The 18053-nt window shown below is 40.1% G+C and overlaps 2 protein-coding genes across 2 annotated transcripts; one reads left to right on the top strand and one right to left on the bottom strand.

Annotated features, from left to right (window-relative positions):
• Window positions 1-262: 262 nt before the first annotated feature.
• Window positions 263-10132, bottom strand: LOC123442967 (DNA mismatch repair protein MSH7). The gene is made up of 17 exons (XM_045119163.1): window positions 9774-10132; window positions 7720-8812; window positions 7130-7225; window positions 6420-6475; window positions 5572-5638; window positions 5051-5146; window positions 4378-4506; window positions 4266-4299; window positions 4152-4199; window positions 3875-4071; window positions 3237-3363; window positions 2837-3114; window positions 2469-2654; window positions 1962-2348; window positions 1772-1868; window positions 1222-1349; window positions 263-943 (listed from the first exon to the last, which is right to left on the bottom strand). Exons 1-17 carry the CDS (start codon window positions 9944-9946, stop codon window positions 473-475), a joined length of 3663 nt encoding a protein of 1220 aa, XP_044975098.1. The 5' UTR covers window positions 9947-10132; the 3' UTR covers window positions 263-472.
• LOC123442968 lies at window positions 8683-17406 on the top strand. The gene is made up of 19 exons (XM_045119164.1): window positions 8683-8768; window positions 11318-11468; window positions 11733-11804; window positions 11876-12091; window positions 12175-12359; window positions 12440-12524; window positions 12641-12809; window positions 12918-13061; window positions 13154-13419; window positions 13687-13856; window positions 13949-14729; window positions 14823-15009; window positions 15100-15213; window positions 15300-15446; window positions 15560-15970; window positions 16080-16521; window positions 16601-16732; window positions 16829-17068; window positions 17228-17406. The coding sequence occupies exons 5-15, from the start codon at window positions 12299-12301 to the stop codon at window positions 15593-15595; spliced, it is 2160 nt and encodes a 719-aa protein (XP_044975099.1). The 5' UTR covers window positions 8683-8768; window positions 11318-11468; window positions 11733-11804; window positions 11876-12091; window positions 12175-12298; the 3' UTR covers window positions 15596-15970; window positions 16080-16521; window positions 16601-16732; window positions 16829-17068; window positions 17228-17406.
• Window positions 17407-18053: the final 647 nt, after the last annotated feature.

Raw genomic sequence — 18053 nt, 5'->3', positions numbered from 1 at the left:
AAAGCTCTCAACTACTCCCTCCGTTTCTAATATAAGTCTTTCTAGAGGTTCCACTATTAAACTACATACGGATGTATATAGACATATTTTAGAGTGTAGATTCATTTATTTTGTTTCATATGTAAACACCTAGTGAAATCCCTTAAAAAACTTATATTTAGAAACGGAGGGAGTAATCACTAGGAATGTGCATGAGATAACAAACTACGGGATGAACTTTTTGACAGTTCAGACGAACTCAGGCCCAGGTGGGCTTGCGTGATTACAAACCAGAGGTGAATATATATATATATATATATATATATATATATATATATATATATATATATAAGGCCGTCAACTCGGACGGATTAAAACACTGATGATTACTACGTAGTGGTTAGCGGTGATTTTCTCGGAGCTCATCTTCCTCCTGCAGACTAGCTACATCTAATGATGCCACACATAATTACTGGTGGCAACTCCTCAGTACTCACTTTCCTTCTTTCCTGAAATGAGACTTGAGCTCCTGGGCGACACAGAACATCGTGTCCAAGGTGTCCTCGTCCAGGTGCGCGTCCTTGACGCCGCCGATGGCCAGGATCGTCTGCAGCCAGTCCTCGTGGAGGGTGGAGAACTCCGCTCGCCCTTCGCTCGACCTGAAGTTCCCCGCGATCCTCGACTTCATCATCTCGCCCGCGACCGCCGCCTTCTCCACTATGGACTTTGGGATCCCCGCCATCGTGGCGACCTGCAGGCCGTAGCTCTCCGGGGAGGAGCCTGACGCAAGCCGGTATAGGAAGGTGAGCTCCATCTCGCCATTGCCGCCGCTCCTTGGCCTCAGCATGCAGGCCATGTGCTGGAGGCTCACGTGGGGGTGGGAGGCGAATTCCTTCGTGAGAGGGTGGTAGTGCGTGGCGAAGAGCAGACGGCATCGCACCTGCTCCACAAGGTGCCGGAATACCTGACGACAAATACAGTTATCAGAAGCACGAAATGTTTGTCAGATAATGGACACGACGAGTACTGTGAAAACAGTGAGAAAGCACACATTAAGTATGCCATGTTGAACGTACGAAATTGATCGGTTTTCCAACTGTCCTATCAAGTTGCTTACTTGTACAGACAGTGTACCACGCAGCACATGACCTTAAAGGCCACGGTAACTGCATCTACCATGAAGGCATGCTGAAGGAAGGATATGGCAAGCGTGGTGATGTAATGGCTTGAAGGAAGACTTACAGCATATGCAATCGCATATCCGTCAAATGTGCTAGTTCCTCTGCCAAGCTCATCAAGCAAGACAAGAGAATCCTCTGTTGCATTCTGAAGAACAGATGCGGTCTCACTACATTCGACAAGAAAGGTACCTGCAAGACCGCAAGTAATGTTGTAACAATCCAAGCTAGGGTCGTTGTCATCTCATATCCAGTTCACGATTCATGATACAGCCAAATAAAATGATAAGTGCTTTACAAGTTCCCTATTGAGACCCAATGGATTTACTAAACAGATATATCATGTGAAAATAGCTATATAATTTACGTGCAAACACGTATTTGACTATACAATTATCATTTTACTGGGGACCAATATTTATGCAGAAAAAATAAAAATAAACCAACGTCTGACCAGATCCAGTTGTAGGACAACCCATATAAAGACCTTATCCATTTTTAACGCCTATTTTGCGCCAAAGGCAATAGGATTGTTCCCATACTCAGTGGAGCTTTTTTGTGTGTGTGTGTGTGGGAGGGGCGGGGGGATAGGATTTGCTACACTGATCACTTACTTTCTCCAGACATAATCCGATCCGTTGCACCTAGTCGTGTGAAGATGGAGTCTGCAAGGGTCAATTCGCATGATATGCAGGGGACATAACAGCCAAGCTGCAGACAAGAAGAAATTCCATTTATATATCCAAAATAGGGAGCACAAGAGTTAACAAGCAAAAGGGTATAACCAGATTTAGTAATACGTACCTGGGCAAGTACAATTGCCAAGCAGGTGGCACGCATTATTGTAGATTTTCCTCCCATATTTGGACCAGTCAACAACAATGCAAAGCGATTATGACCCGATAAATCCTGACCGAGAGACAAATCATTTGGTACAAGCCCAGTTCCACTTTCTGCAAAAGCATAGGGATGCCATAGACCCTTCATCCGAAGTATAGGCGATTTGTCTTTCAACAGAATACGGGGTCTGCACATGGTGCCAAATGACGACAATGCCATTGATGCAAAGGACCTAAGGACATCAACAGTACTGATGGCATTGATTACCAAAGACCATTCAGAAGCTTTTCCAACAAAAAGCTCCACTAAAATAGCCAAGGTAATAGCATCATCATCTTTGATATCATGATCCTGTCAAAACACACAAGATCAGTACTGTGGATATCCGAAACACGGAGAGCAAATACTAGAAAAAGTAACAACCGCTTCTTAGATTGACAGCGTCCAAAGAAATTCCCAACATATTCATACCTGGAACTGTTCAAAGTCATTCCGTATAGCCTCTTCAAATTGATGAACTAATTCATCAAGAGAGCTCAGGGTTGGAATATCAACTGATTTTGACAGGGCTGGGATGCCATGGTCATCTTTACGTAAGGCGCTTAATAAGTCAATTCCAACCCGGAGGCCCTTGATAAGCATGCCAAACGTTTTAATCTGGAAAATGCAGAAAATTGTATGTCATTAGCCAGTAGCATAGATATAAGAAAGAAGGCAAACTTCATAATTTGCAAAAAAATGGGCATCTCATTCATTGAATCTAATCCATACAAAAGAGAGTTTTAAGCTGCAATAAGCTTAAGAAACTGGGACTGAAAAAGGAAAGAACAACCACTAACCCGTCGCTTTAATATTTTATCTCCAACAAAGGGCAAGAGAACAGCTGATGTTAGCCCAATAGTGGATCTGACTCGTCCAAGTAACCTCTCAAGGTCAGGAATTTTACGGAGATGCTCAAGTGTGATAGAGCCTACCCCACAATGTTGAATGAAACCCTCAACAATATCAAGCCTTCTATTTATAGCATCGACATCTTTTAGTGGATGGCATATCCATCTTCTTAAAAGCCGCTTACCAGATGCGGTTATGCAGTGATTGAGGTGCTTGTAGAGAGTACCTAAAACAAAATAAAGATCATACAAAGTTTATGTGTGTGTATATGTTTGGATATATTAGGAAATTGTTACAGCAGGCTGCAAAATAAGTAGAGCAAAAAATAGGTAGAAGGTACACTCCTACCTGATGAGCCACCATCAAAGTTATTGCTGAAAATTTCCAGGTTCACAAGAGTCTGACCATCCATCCTCAAACAAGTTTGGTACACATTGTAAGGTAAGACTTCCCCATTTTTTAGAGCATCGTCTAGCTGTTTTCAGATTGTAGCTTATCAGAACGTGAACAGGCAGTCTTATGAAAACAATCGTTTCCCAGGCAAATAAAAAAAGAAAGGCAAGCACATCATTTACTCTATGATTTGTGCAAGCAATTTTTTACGTAATACTCCCTCCGTCCCAAAATAACTGTCTCAACTTTGTACTAGCTCTAGTACAAAGTTATACTAAGCTTAAGACACTTATTTTGAGACGGAGGGAGTACTTGTTTATAACTAGAACACCTTTGCACATATAATTTGTAAAGTTGATGTGGTTAGCATAGAAAATGAAAAGGTTTTATATATTAAAAAAAACACATAGTAATTAGCTGTATCTAGGAAACTGGAAAACGATGTCTAATACTCTAATGATAGTGTTCTGAAGCAATATTTGTAAGTTTTGCTGAAAAGGAAAATGTTGCAATGGCATAACTGATTGATAAATCTTAAAAGTGTGCAACATAGGCACTCAAAGAGAGAGAGAGTTGGATTAACATAAGTATACCATAAGTCTAGTCAAATGACCAATAAGTCCACCAAGTGCACAGATAACTGCATCTCGATTCTCCAAATAATCCAATGCAGATGACCAAGAATCTGTTGATGCTTTAAAGTATCCTTTAGAATGTACTAGCATTTGAATTTGTGAAGCGTCAGAGAAATCTGTCCCAGGTAGTGGGGTCAATTGCATTTTCACAGAGCCTGCAGTTAGAAGAAAGATGTTTAATAGAGAAACCAGATGAAAATAGTAACTAAAAGAGCAAAAGATTACGACGCTTTACCTGCTGAGGCATATTTTATCATTGATTTACGACTTTCTCTTGAGAGGCCTGACAAAAGAAAACAAATATTAGTTCTTATATACATCAAGATTACAAGATAAAAGATGTACTGACCTGAGAATTCATGGATTATCTCCCTCGGGGCAACCTGAAAAAGTATACTGATGAATGATCACTTCTGATCTGTTGAACCAAAGCAAATAAATCGCTACAGCAAAGAGCCTACCTGCACCAGCAAAGCCCCCAAAGCTGCAGACGAATCATCATCTTGAAGTGAACCAACCCAGATTTTAAGGGCAGCATAATCTAGAAAAGCAAATCCATAGACCCGAGAACCATTAGAAGCTAGAGTAACCTGAAAATTCAAAAAAAAAAAAAAAAAAAGAGGACAGGCTACATTAGATCAACATCACCTATGAAAAATGTTCATAAACTAATTCAAGATGAATTACAGAATTTATGAACAAATTGCAGGACAAAACTGACTAGGTAAAAACTAGGATACATAACACTACATGGCTCACAGGGATACTGAAAATGACATTTTATTAGTGAATAAAACAATAGATCAATTAAGTATCAAGATTGTCTTCAGCAAGTTCCATACATTTAACATTTCTACATCCTTGCCACAATATTTTACATATTTATACATAGTGACCAACCAGATTTAGATTTATCACTATGTTTCTATGTAAATTTATTTGGTTATTGTGTCCAACGGCCACGAGGTTGTAGTTCTTTCCTGCCTTTTGAGGAAATAGCGTTATTTCTATTATCAGATGGTTAGCTTGTGTGTTAGTATCGTGCCTTCTCATGTGTGTCAGATGAACATACAAAACATTATACCAAATCATATCATCCAAATGCAATGTATTGCTTTGTTAGCAAAAGCAAACCTCTTTCAATGCAAGAAGATGAACAGCATCAGGACCTATGTTGCTGTCAGCTGCAGTTGACGGAGTGGATACATGAGCTAACTTTCTTTCGATAACCTTGCAGAAGTAAGAAAAAATGTCACACTTATATACAATCAATCTCTTGTAACTTGAAAGGGCAAGCTTTATGCATCAGTCAACGGAGATGTTGGGGTACATATTTAATATATGCATTCAAGTGCTGCTGCACACACCACAGGTTATGTACCTACTACCTTGATTCAATTCTACTACATGTTTTAGACCATGAGAGTGTCCAATGTGTGTACTTCACAACCCATTAGTTTTGCAGTCACATGTCAATGTAAGTTCTTAAAACTGTACTGACCTCTAAGTTTTTTTATGACAATCTAGTAATAACATTTGCACAAGATTAATCAAAATACCATTGAGTATATAACATATTAGTGGTCAAAGTTTCAAAGTGTTAACTAAACACATCTGTAAGGGCATCCAAAAAGGAATGGGAGTGGAAAACTTACTGAATTTGGTCCTCTAACTTTCGCCTGTGCTGCAGATTCCATTTGTTCTATCCTTCCAACTTTATATCTGGAGGGAAATGCTAGATAGATGAGCAATCAAACCACCAAAAGAAATAAAATAGAGCGGAAGTAATTTATATACAGTACCATAATGGATGTGTCACATCACAAAATCATATCATATACTCCCTCCATTTCAGTATACAAGGCCACTTCATATTTTTATGCCTAACTTCCACCGTTAATTTTACCAACAAAATTGAGTTATATGCCACAAAAAGTACTCCCTCCGTTCCTAAATATAAGACCTTTTAGATATTGCACTATAAACTACATACGGATGTACATAGACATATTTTAAAGTATAAATTCATTCATTTTGCTTTGTATGTAGTCCATAGTAAAATTTCTAAAAGGTCTTATATTTAGGAACGGAGGGAGTATGTCATTAGATGCACACTGGAAAGAACTTCCGGGTGGTATATTTTCTTATGACATATAACCCATGTTTTGTTGACCAAAATTATAAGTCAAAGTTGGACAAAAAACAAAGTGGCCTTGTATACAGAAATGGAGGGAGTACTCATATAGCTTTCAGAAGGAAACTAAATGCATTGTGCAGCTGATTATAGTTTTTTTTTTCCACAACTACACTGGCACAGAAACCAATAAGGAATCAATCTTGAGTACCTTTCTCATATTATAATCAACAACAATACCGATAGAAACAAACATATGGCCTGTCAATACCAACCGGAAGAACTGAGCATCAACTTGCTGATGTTCAAGATAATGTTAAGATCAAAATGCTGAAAATGAGCAAGGCATAAGGAGACGAAGAAGTTTACCCCCGAGCTAAAAGCTTTTCAACAGCATTGTCAATCCCACTCTCTGAAATACCAACCTTCACATAAGATGAACAAGTCAGTCTCATGTACCACAATGTGATAATAAAGCTACTAAAAGGCTGTATAAAACTCTCTTCTCTTCCTGAGTGTTTACTACAAAAGCATTAGTTGAAACAAAGCATGAAGTGCTACTATAGTGGCTGGCAAAATATGAAAAATACAATTTAGCCAATCATCTCCAAAATGCCAATAGAACTACATTACCGAGAGTATTGTCTAAATACCAGTACAAATAATATAGCGTACGCATAATATTATAGGACAAATGATCTGGCAAATGAATGATACTCCCTCTGTCCCAAAATAACTGTCTCAACTTTATACTAGAGCTAGTACAAAGTTGTACTAAGATTAAGACACTTATTTTGGGACGGAGGGAGTACTTATTACTCAAGCAACAAGTAACCATGGGTAGTACAGGAAATGATGTACTCCCTCCATCCGAAAATTCTTGTCTTAGATTTGTCTAGATATGAATGTATCTAGTCACATTTTAGTATTTAGATACATCCATTTCTAGACAAACTTAAGACAAGAATTTTGGGACGGAAGGAGTATAATTTAGCAGGGTCAGTACAGCAGACATTCAGATGTCAGAACCAAGCATTCCAGTGGCAAAATAGGAATCGTCTAGTTATGACTTTGGGTACCTGTCGGCATTTTCCCACCCCACTAATAGTCATTTTCCAATCAAGTTCCTTTTGACCGATCTCAGCATCAACTTCATACAGCTCGTAAAATTTCCCCTACACATACAGGAAAAATATTTCTGTGGGTTATATATCTCAAGTACCAGAAAAGAACTGGTCGACTTAGATAATTTTGGAGGTCATGGGAGTCTAGGAGAGGGATCAAAGCAGCATTCAAAACAGTGAGGTGTAAGCAGTCTGAGAGGATAAGAACAAATGAAGGAACCCAAAATAAAAAAGCAAATAACATTTTGGATTATTAACCAGAACAAACATCATTCATAAATGTCTAACTTCTGATGCATATTTCAACATGCATGGAGTAATTGGGTAAAACTGTTTAAGGATGACCAGTAAACAAAGAATTGTGCAGTAGTCCCATGAGCAAAATGCATCTAGTTCATAATAATAGGGTTAGGCAATAGCTCAGTATGACACCAAGGTATGAGAGATACTGGTTAGCATTGCAGTAATCTTTCACGTGATAATCTTGCAGATAGTATAGTATACTGCACATATGCAGTGTATGAGTCAATGATGATGGCATTTACCACTTTGAAGAAGAGGAGAACATCCATAAATTTGCACTTAATAGTCCAGTATTGCTTTTGAGATGTTGACATCTTTCTCAGTGCATCAGGTGGAATAAAAAGAGTTCTCTTGTCATAAAGTGGGTCACCTGGTCGCCTTTTATTTGCATCCCTGATATTCAAAGGATTCAGCCATTCAAATTTACTACGTGCACTTTCAGCCATTTCATCATTAACCATCTTCCCAGCTGGAGAACAATGAGCTGATTTCACCTTCTTATTTGAACCCCACAAAGGAGAGTGGCTGTTATTGGCAGTCATGCATTGATCCTGTTGAACTCTCTTCCCACGAGGAGCCGCTGCTCGTGTCACTGGAGTTTCTGGTTTTAGAAGAACAGAATCAAGTTCCGGAAACAGTGTAGCAGGTGCTCCAATACCATTCATAGATACTGAGAACTTATTCGAGTGGTTCTGCAGCGGAGTTCCATTTGAATCGAATTCCGCAAACAAATTAGTTGCTTTAATGTACGAATGGTCTGAAGACCCAGAGAATAGCTTCTTTGAGTGTTTCACTGTAGGGGTATCATTCGAATCAAGTCTAAGCGGTGTCACTGCTCTAACGTATTCACCACTAGAAGAGCCCAGTGACAACTTCTTCGATGGATGCTGCAAAGGAATTGGATATGAACGATACTCTGATAAAGGTGTATCTGCTCCATGAAAAGGGCCAGAAAAGATTCTCTTCAAGGGTTCCTGGGACGGAGTTTGTACATCAAATGCTTCAAAAACTGAATTATCTTGAGCATACTGATTGTTTGGGCGCTCTGATGATAACTTCTTCGGACACACATGAAGCGGAGTTTGATCTGAACCAAGTTCAGGGAACAGTGTGCTTGCTCTAACAAATTCATCTGTGGAAGACCTTGCGGTGAACTTCAACGGCTCCTGTGGCGGAGTGGTATCCATGCTATGTTCTGCAAATAGCATAGTTCCTCTGCTATAGTTGCCGTTGTACGGTACAGGGAATACTGCACTTGAGCGCTCATTTGAGGTATCTTCATTTTTACCAGGTAAGGCTCTCTCAGCATTTCTAATCTGGGCAGCATCTTTGTTTCTGTGACAAGCACAGAGAGCATCATTGTGATGGCAAATCAAAGAAACAAGACAGTGTTTTCCAAATTGAGCGCAAACTATGCTGATGCAAACCAACAAACAAGACACTATGGACCAATAAGGCAAGAACATACACCTGGCATATGCCAATAACACAGAGACAAATACATTCAATCCAAACAATCCATAGTCTATTACAGCAATCCAAGCTTGCGCTAAAGTTTAGGACAATTAGCACAGTAACTCCAATAACCTTAAGGCTAGTTGCAATGTAGATAGAGTGAACCACATGCAAAATACGAATCGGCAATCGCTGATAATGCATATTAGCCCAGATTCTTCCTTTTGATTGTATGGAACAGCCCAATCTTAAGTTTACTTTATGGTGCATCATCTATCCATGCTCAAAAACTACAAACATGTGAATTAAAACATAGATAGATCACATAAATCACCATCCAACAGCCTATAGACACAGACAGCAAGAACATTGAAGTTAAGAGAAACGGATTTAACACGGCCAGCATGGCGACTGATGAGGACAATGCAATAGCAAAAACAAACTGACTAACTGAGGATGACAATGCGGGCCGTAAACTATCAGGCACAACACATGCAGTGGCCAAACACCAGGCGCAGTCAAAAGAGCTAAGCCCGTCAAAAAACAGCGCAACTGCAAACTCGCATTCATCTCATCTCTGCTGCTACTGGCCACACAATAGCGCCACCACAACAAATGAAGCCACGCCAGAATTTGAGTTCAAGCCATTCGAACAGCTATCCAACTAAATCGACCGAATCGGCACTCACTATCAAGCGGGCAACCACCTAAGAAATGCGCGCGCGGAACCGTTAGCTAGATACTGCGGCAGCTAGCTGGCCCAATGAAACGACGCCCAAACCCAGACAAAACCCTAGGACGGCGGGAGCTGCGTCGGTCGCGTCAGTACGCACGCACGTACCTCCCCTGCGACGGCGGCCGCACGAGCCTCTCCATGATGCCGTCGACCGACGACGGGGCGGGAGGGCGCGGGGGCCTCTCGGGGGTCGCGCCGGCGCCGAGCGCCTCCTGCCCCGGGCTCTGGCGCGGGTGGAGGAAGGAGAGGATGGACTGCTGCTGCCGCCGCGGCTGCATCGCGGTGGCCGGGATTCGATTCGAGGTGGCTCTCCGTCCGGGCGGGAGAAGCGGGGTTCTCCGGGAGGTGGGAGCGGATAGGGGAATGGGATGGGAGGGAGATGAAATTATTTGGGGGAATTTCCGAGCGGGAAATGCAAGCGCGGTGGAGAGGGGGGCGGGGGGATTTCCGCTGCGTTTTCCCCGCCGTCTCGCGTCTCGCGCCCTGCGGTGCAGGGAAGAAGAGTGGTTTGGGCCTGGGCCTGAAAGCGTTGTGCCAAAGCGGCGGCCTGGACTTACTTCCAGCTCGCTTCCGCACGCGATGGGCCACTGGGTTTGTTTGGACGGTATGGCCTGCATAGAGCGCCGTCCAATAAGCTTAGAGGTTTTGTTGGGAGCAACTAATTGGCGCGCGCGCGTCACCCATGGAGCCCGATTCCGTTTTCGGTTTTAGACATTTTTTAACTAATCCTTTGAACTTTTTGTGTTTTCAGTTCAGCCTTGTTTCGTGTTTTCCTTGTTTTCCTTTTCGTTTCTTCCATTATATTTCCGAAAAATTGAGATTTCAGGAAAAGTTACTTGTGAGAGCTTTCAACACGATCAAATTTTAATTTTAAACTAGCCTGTACAACATAAAACTATCAAATTAAGGATATAATCCAAGATTTACATATCAAAATTATTTCAAGGCCACGCCGCATGAATAAATAAAGGCACGGTTCATTAATCTTTAGAAGCACGCCCATGAATAAATAGAGACACGGATAATAGAGGCACGTCTAATGAATAAATAGAGGCACGGTTCATCAAAATTTAGAGGCATGGTTCATCAAAATTTAGAAGCACTCATAATAGAGGCACGCCCCATGAATAAAATAGATGCACGGTTCATCAAAAATTAAAGGCACGGTTCATTACTTTTTCGTCGTTCCTCCCTTTTTCGTCGTTCCCGCGTGCAGACGGCGCCTCCGACGGCACGACACTAGCTCGTTTTCGGCTCGGTTAGCATTCATATAAATATTGAAGGGGGTCCTAGGTCGCAGCGCATTTTTTGGCGTTCCTCCCTTTTTCGTCGTTCCCGCGTGCAGATGGCGCCTCCGGCGGCGCGACACTAGTTATAAAAGATCGTATGTTCCAAATGAAGTTTTCTTTAAAAAATAAATCAAAAATGGTATCCAAAAAGTAAGAAACAAAACGGGGACCGATGTTGTTGTACACATACTTTAGTTCCTAATAGGCTCAGGAAGCTTTATGTCAACAAGTCGCCATCCTTTAAGAGTAATTTTCCTCTCGCTGAGCATAATCTGAATATTAGGCTCGGTGTCTCTAATGACCCTATCGTCTCATCCTTTAGTTCCATTGTTATTTACATTTTTTGTTCATAAAAAGCAGGAAAAAGAAAGCATCGTCGTAGAACAGCAAAGGCAGTCCTATCACCGGAGACCAAGAACAATACTTGGAAAAAATAGGATCAGGAAGTTCAGTAGACGAGGAGGAAGAAGGAAGATTTCAAGGCGCAGCTCATGTCAAATTCACTGTAAAGGTGAACAATACCAGCCAAGAATTACAGTTCCTAATAATTTCTTTTAAAAGAATTATAATTAGTGCACAAAGAAGAAAATACAGTCCCTAATGATTTATTTTTAGTTTGAACAACAGCTTGAAACAAATGATAGTACTGACGTCTTAGTCATAGGTGAACAATCAGAAGAGGTCAACAAACAAAACATATCACTACGAAAACATTCACACATCAATAAAGATGTATCTATCACTGGTATTTAAAATTAACTCTTTCTTTGAACAGCCGCATGATAAAGAAGAGCAACAAACAACAGGATATCAGGAGGCGGCACCGGCGACAACAACCAAAGATGCGGTATTCCTCAATCCAATTTTTCAAAAATTAAATATCCATTGATATTTACATTTTTTGGTTCACAAAAACAGGAAAAAGGAACGATCGTCACAGAACAGCAAGGCAGCAGCCCTTTCACCAGAGACAAACAACGAGATTTGGAAAAAACTGAACAAGTAAGTTCAGTAGACAAGGAGCACGAAGTAAGATTACAAGGCGAAGCTCTTCTCAAAATTACCGAAGAGGTCAACAAAACGAACCAAACAACAGGACCGCAGGACACGGCAACGGTGACAACATCACAAGAGGTGGTATTCCACAAGCTGATTATACGAAATTAAATATTTGCAGTTTTACTTTGATTTAATTACACATGTAGTTTATAACACAGGAAGTGGATGAAGAAGATCCCACGCATATACATATTGAAGCAAATCTTCAGAGTGTTCTCGACAAAAACGATAGTGCAATCGAAAGTGCGCAGGACAAATCTTCAGAGCTTACAGAGATGACACATGCACAAGTTGAGGCACCTCATGACACAGCAAGACACGAAAGTGACGAAAGAAATACAAGGTATAGAACACCTCTAATAGCATAAAACAAAGTATCAACTTCTACGATGCCAATTAAATCTGTAATCTTGTCCTCTTCAGGCAGCATAGATACTGAGCCCACGAAAGAATTCATCGGGAAAATATTCAACGTTGTATGTCGCAGGGAATGGACGGACGAAGAAAAGTATGTTACTTCCACAGAATAATTTATTTCAATGTTTTTTACCTGTTAACTAATATATCCTTCATCTGTATGTATCTTTGTATATATATACATATACATATATATATATGTTGCAGAAATGGTGATTTCATAATAACGTGTGACGTGACTACCAACATCGGAAACGCTTTCAGAAGCTTCCAAATTGGTAATGCGGTGCACAGTACAAACATCGAGCCTTTGTTACTGATGCTACAAAATGAATTCAAGGGCTCACAGAGGAAGATCCTAACGCTACACAACACTGTAAGTAAAAACCACGGCACAATTTCATGTTTTAAGTAAAATGAATATCATCCTGTGCACATGTGGACTGACAAAATTCTTTATTTGTACGCATTACAAAACAAACAGCATTCAATACACGGTGCTGATGACAAAGATCCCTTGAACTTTAGAGACTACGATGACAATAAAATTAGAGAAAGAGTTATACCCAAGCAGCTTATGAGGTTTTTTGATATCGAAGTAGGAGAGGATCTGCAAGATTATGAGATGGTAAACTGAACAAACTACCATATCTGAGAATGACTACAAATGTTTACGTTTATGTTACAAATGTTTATGTTTCAATATTTTTCTTTTTGCAGTTTCTTTTGCCAACTGCTTTAGGGGGGTTCGTGAATCAGAAGACTATCGGCCACTTTGTGGCCATATCAGTCAATATGAAAAAACAGCGCTTCGAGCTGCTTGACTCTATAAAGGATTATAGTGAGGCAAAAAAATTCTTGAGTGTTGTAGCAAGAAAATTCAAGAAGTTTTGGAGAGAAATAGGATCAAAGATTCAACTTTCTCCAAGTAACATTGACCATTTCAAGGAGTTCGATGTGCATGTGCCACTTCAGGGACCAGACACGTAAACACTACTAACATCCTTGTTCTTTATGTTTAATCTATGGCCTCCATCCCATAATAAGTGACTCAACTTTGCACTAACTTTAGTACATAGTTGAGCCACTTTTGAGTCACTTCCACTTATTTTGGGACGGAGGATGGAGTAACATTTAATTCTTGTGGTCCTAAAAATAGCTCGTTGTTGAGGCAGTTTTACATGAAAACATATAAAGTATTTTCATACCAAGGGGAGCGCGCAATAGTAACGAATAATTGTCCCAACTCGCAGGCTGGACAGTGCGTTTTACATGTACATGAACGTCAAGCACTATTCCGAAGAAGGAACAACCATGTCATTGACTGAAGAACAAGCCCCTGAGTTGAGGAAGAGAATTATGTATCATTTATTGAGCGAGCACATCAGCAATGCAAACTTAGTATTGCTAAACTGTACGAGAGGTTCGTCTTTCAAAAAAAACTAATTATGTTCTAAGATGTATTTTCTACAAGCAAAGGCTAACAATTCTTGTCTCTTTGTTCTTGTCGGATAGATATGTTGAAACATAAGGTTGTAATTGAAGATGAAGAAATGAAAGAAGTACAATGCGACATGGTTGAAGTAGAAATTCCTCAATTTGCCGAGGAAATTGATACGAGCGCTCGAGATACACAAGCAGTTGAAGTGTTAGAAGACAGTGAAGATGAACGCAAGGACGACAGTCAAGATTTGCAGTGGGAGCATGAACGGAAGGATCCTCCAATAAAATCAGATCGACCTCCCGGCCCAAGCAAAGAGAATATAAAGATATATGAACAGAGGATAATTGACGAGCGCAAACGCGATGCTGCGATTTCTGTTCCTAGAGAAACAAGCAAAGGCGTGAAGAGAACAGTGGAGAGAAACCGAGCAGTAAGAAGCACATCATGCACAGGCGAGTCTTTGGAGTTCTTACGTCCAAAAACGCTAGCCTCTGAAGAAGAAGTGACACTCTTTCTTGAGAGCGTGTCACCGGCTCAAGTAGACACCTACAATGAGCTTGTAGTTAAAGGACAAATGGATTTTCAACATTTCAAAACAACGTTAGTGATGGACAAAGCGTATGAGCGCCTGGCAAGGTTGCAGTCGGATTCCCCAGATACGTCAGCACGTCAGTCATCTGAGATCACGACGGCAAACATAATATCTATCAAGAGGCCGTTAAAGCGGTCAACCAAGGTCTACGATGTAACTAACATTCCTACATTTGAGCATCAACACTTCATTCACATGGACAAAGCCAAAGCTATTCATGACTACCTAATGAGCAACGAAGGGCAGAAGGAATGCAGAAAGTAAGTAGCCTCTGTGACCTTAAAAAAGAAAAACAAGCGAACCTATGTAAGCATTGACTCTATTTTTTTGTGTAAACTTTTTTGCTGTTGCAGTGCAAACTTGTATAAAAGCGCAGTTTGTGAAGAATGTATTATTGGACAAATCATGCTGGACCAGCTCCAGAAAGGAGGAAAGGGGCAAATGGAGGCGACCATGTGTAATGCATTGTTCGAAGAATGGACAGAACAGAAATGGTACAATACAAGTGATAAAGCTATACTGACAGCAGAATTTGCTAATGTCCGTAGAACCCTGTTCCATGAATGCACTTCAATCACACAATCGATAGAAAAAATGTTTGGTTAAACGAATACTTCTTTTTTCTTGCAGCTTGTACCCGGCCTCGAATATGAAGATGGAGGGCTAAAAGAATTCAACGAGGATGATTCACTACAACAGTTTGAAGCAACCATGAAAGGAATAAACCTTCTAGATAAGAAGCTGGTAATACCACCTCACATAAGTTATTGTTCTCCTTAAGCCCGCATGTTGTCGTGACATTTTGACTCTCTTTGTGTGACTCAATGCAGATCATGATACCTCACAACACCACTTCACACCACATGTTGTATGTCCTTAACAAGTATGAGAATAGACTTGACATTCTGGACTCACTAGATTACAAGAAGTGTATTAAGAAGACATGGAGACATCAGCATAGAAGCTGTAAAGAACTGGTATGTGGGTCTTAAGACTTGTTATCTCTCTGTTGGTAACACGGTATCATTACTCTCCTTCACATTGAGAGAAAAACGAAATCACGGATTGAAAGGATGTATGTACTGCTCAGGCGGCACTACGGGGAAGTAGCACTAAAAGCCCATGATGGACCTAATTGGGGACAATTGGCAGCCAGGCCTAGAAGAGTTAACACACCAAAACAAAAGGATGTGCAATGTGGACAATTCATGGTGCAATTTGCAAAATACTCGAACGGCTAATCACTAGAGAAGGATGATGACGAACTCCGTGTAAGTTAACAATAGATTTTTTTAAATTTCTTCGAGAATCAAAGTTTCCATGAAAGTAGTAAGTATTCGGATATCATGTCTGCAGTATACTGAGGTGGATGACGAATGGAAACCAGAGTTCCTATTCACAGCGACATTCAGTAAAACTAATCAAGTAAAGTGGCACCAGCTGCCTGCAACAATTCAACAATTCAGGCCAATGAATTCAAATCTTTTTTCTCGCAAGGAAGGTGAGATGACTTTTCCGGAGCAGTGCACGCTCACAATCTATGACCAGACAGTTTGACATATATTTTCTAGCATAGAAACAATGACCATTAATTTTTGCTGCTCTGTCAGAGACGATGAGCAAACATAAGGGCAAACAACAAAGCAGCGTGACGTATCCAAAGCATGAAGCACCACGCTTTGAGCACACAGACGACACAATCAAGCTCCTGCAACTAATCATGAGCGACAAATGGCAAAATGAATTCAAAAAGTGACATGTTTTACTCATGAATGCAAAATAATACCTCAAGATACTTTTCATATTCCGCTCCGCATCAATAATTCCTTTTTTCCTTTTCACAACAAAAATCTATATAAGCGGAGGTATGGATAGTCAGAAACAATTTTAACTGGAGCGCATCTGAAGGCAGCATTTGGACCAACACCAGGACTCCTTAGAGGTCGCTTTGAAAAGAGGGTGCTGAATGAAATAGCATATATATGGGAGAGCAAACAGCCTGCACAAGATAGTGATGAAGACAGACTAATATTAGGCCCGTGTTTTGCAGAGGTAAATTTTAAAAAAGCATGGACATCCTTCTAAATTTGCAAGTTTCATGTTGATAACAGTTTATTTCTTTTTGGTGCAGCATATACTGAAAATAGATAATCCCAATCAAGGTGTTGCTAACTTTAAAATGGAATTGCTTGACCAGAAGGAAAAATTGATTCCCATGTACCTGAGCGAAAAACAGCAGAAGAAGCTCTTAACAGCAAATATGGTAAAAAGCGTTCTCTCCAAGACACAATCAAAATATGTGTTTCATCAAATTCATTCATATATTGTTAAATAACGAAAAAAACTTCTTTGTTCGCAGATATTCTTAATAATGTTGAAGAATAGCCATTACGCCGTATATATGCTCGACAGATACACGAATAAAGTCCACGTCATTGATCCTGTTGAAGTACCTCACCAAGAAATAGATGAAGAAAACAATCTAGACTATAGCAGTTTGAACGATGTGGAAGCAAATAAGTTTATGGATTTCTTTGAAGGAAGAAAAAATAAAAGGCTTAAAGAGTCTAATCTCTACCACAACCACAAATTGAAAGTTGTAAGTATCCTAAATACAAAAATATCCAATTCAAAAAAAAATCAACTTGCTATTTTCTAGAAACATCCCCCATATGGTAAGGGTAATTGGCAAGTAAATAATTTGCAGGTACCTAGGTTGTAAGTATCCTAAATACAAAAAAAATAACTCTTCTTGGAGGTACCTAGGTTTAAAGTGGTTCACGAAGTGGTACATGGCACAGAAATGGAAACCAAGCGGAAGGGTAATTGGCAAGTAAATGTTCTAGAAGATATGCCAATGGTTAACAAGGGTGAATCAACGTATGTTGCTCTGAAGCTTGCATTGCTGTAGAATGGCATAAAATTCGTCGAAGACATAGATAATTTTGATGTATGTTTTCCCTCACACTGCTAGGACAATATAAAAAAAAACTGGAAAATCTTTTACTTACGCACTAGTACCAAGATACATATTATTTAATTATTCTTTGGTGAATTTTCGTAGGATGATCTGGAAATCTGGAAGGCGGAAACACTATACATCCTGCTTCTAAGTGAAGTAAATGAAGTGAAACCTCATGCGATGGGTCAAGAGATTCTAAAGGTTTTACATGTGGATGAAGAGTAATGCTTGTGAAATGGCACGGTGAAAGTGTCACCTTCGCTGCTTTCCCCAATGTAAACTTGTTAACGTGTAACTGAAAGCATATATATGAAGACTACGTCCATCTGTATATGTATACGAAGACTCGTGAATCGTTAGTCTAGAAATTTCAGACATTTGGATCTATTTATGGTTTGATCCCATGACTCTCTGCGAGAATCTTCATCTGAAATATTCACACACATGCCTTAAAAGACTGATGAAATCATGTGTCTAGAAAATTCATACACATGTCTCTGTCCACTCATAGACTGTACGTCTAGGAGATTACATGCTACACGACCAACACACCCATGGCTTACACAGGGTAGCCTATATAGGCATGACAGTACAGTCTGTGAAGTTGTGTGAAGGCCTCACT

The sequence above is a fragment of the Hordeum vulgare genome, chromosome 3H (genome assembly GCF_904849725.1).
Source record: "Hordeum vulgare subsp. vulgare chromosome 3H, MorexV3_pseudomolecules_assembly, whole genome shotgun sequence".
Taxonomy (NCBI): Eukaryota; Viridiplantae; Streptophyta; class Magnoliopsida; order Poales; family Poaceae; genus Hordeum; species Hordeum vulgare.
The sequence above is the reverse complement of the archived record's forward strand: the minus strand, read 5'-3'. Positions and strand labels throughout refer to the sequence as shown.

What these genes read in the sequence shown, in the direction of transcription:
- LOC123442967 (XM_045119163.1), bottom strand. Translation starts at nt 9,946, where the DNA reads ATGCAGCCGCGGCGGCAGCAGCAGTCCATCCTCTCCTTCCTCCACCCG. An exon ending in CGGCCGCCGTCGCAGGGGAG is followed by an intron (nt 8,813 to 9,773) that starts GTACGTGCGTGC and finishes TGCTTGTCACAG; the next exon opens with AAACAAAGATGCTGCCCAGA. An exon ending in TTCTCCTCTTCTTCAAAGTG is followed by an intron (nt 7,226 to 7,719) that starts GTAAATGCCATC and finishes CTGTATGTGTAG; the next exon opens with GGGAAATTTTACGAGCTGTA.
- LOC123442968 (XM_045119164.1), top strand. Translation starts at nt 12,299, where the DNA reads ATGCACAAGTTGAGGCACCTCATGACACAGCAAGACACGAAAGTGACG. An exon ending in GAATGGACGGACGAAGAAAA is followed by an intron (nt 12,525 to 12,640) that starts GTATGTTACTTC and finishes TATATGTTGCAG; the next exon opens with AAATGGTGATTTCATAATAA. An exon ending in ACCTTCTAGATAAGAAGCTG is followed by an intron (nt 15,214 to 15,299) that starts GTAATACCACCT and finishes GACTCAATGCAG; the next exon opens with ATCATGATACCTCACAACAC.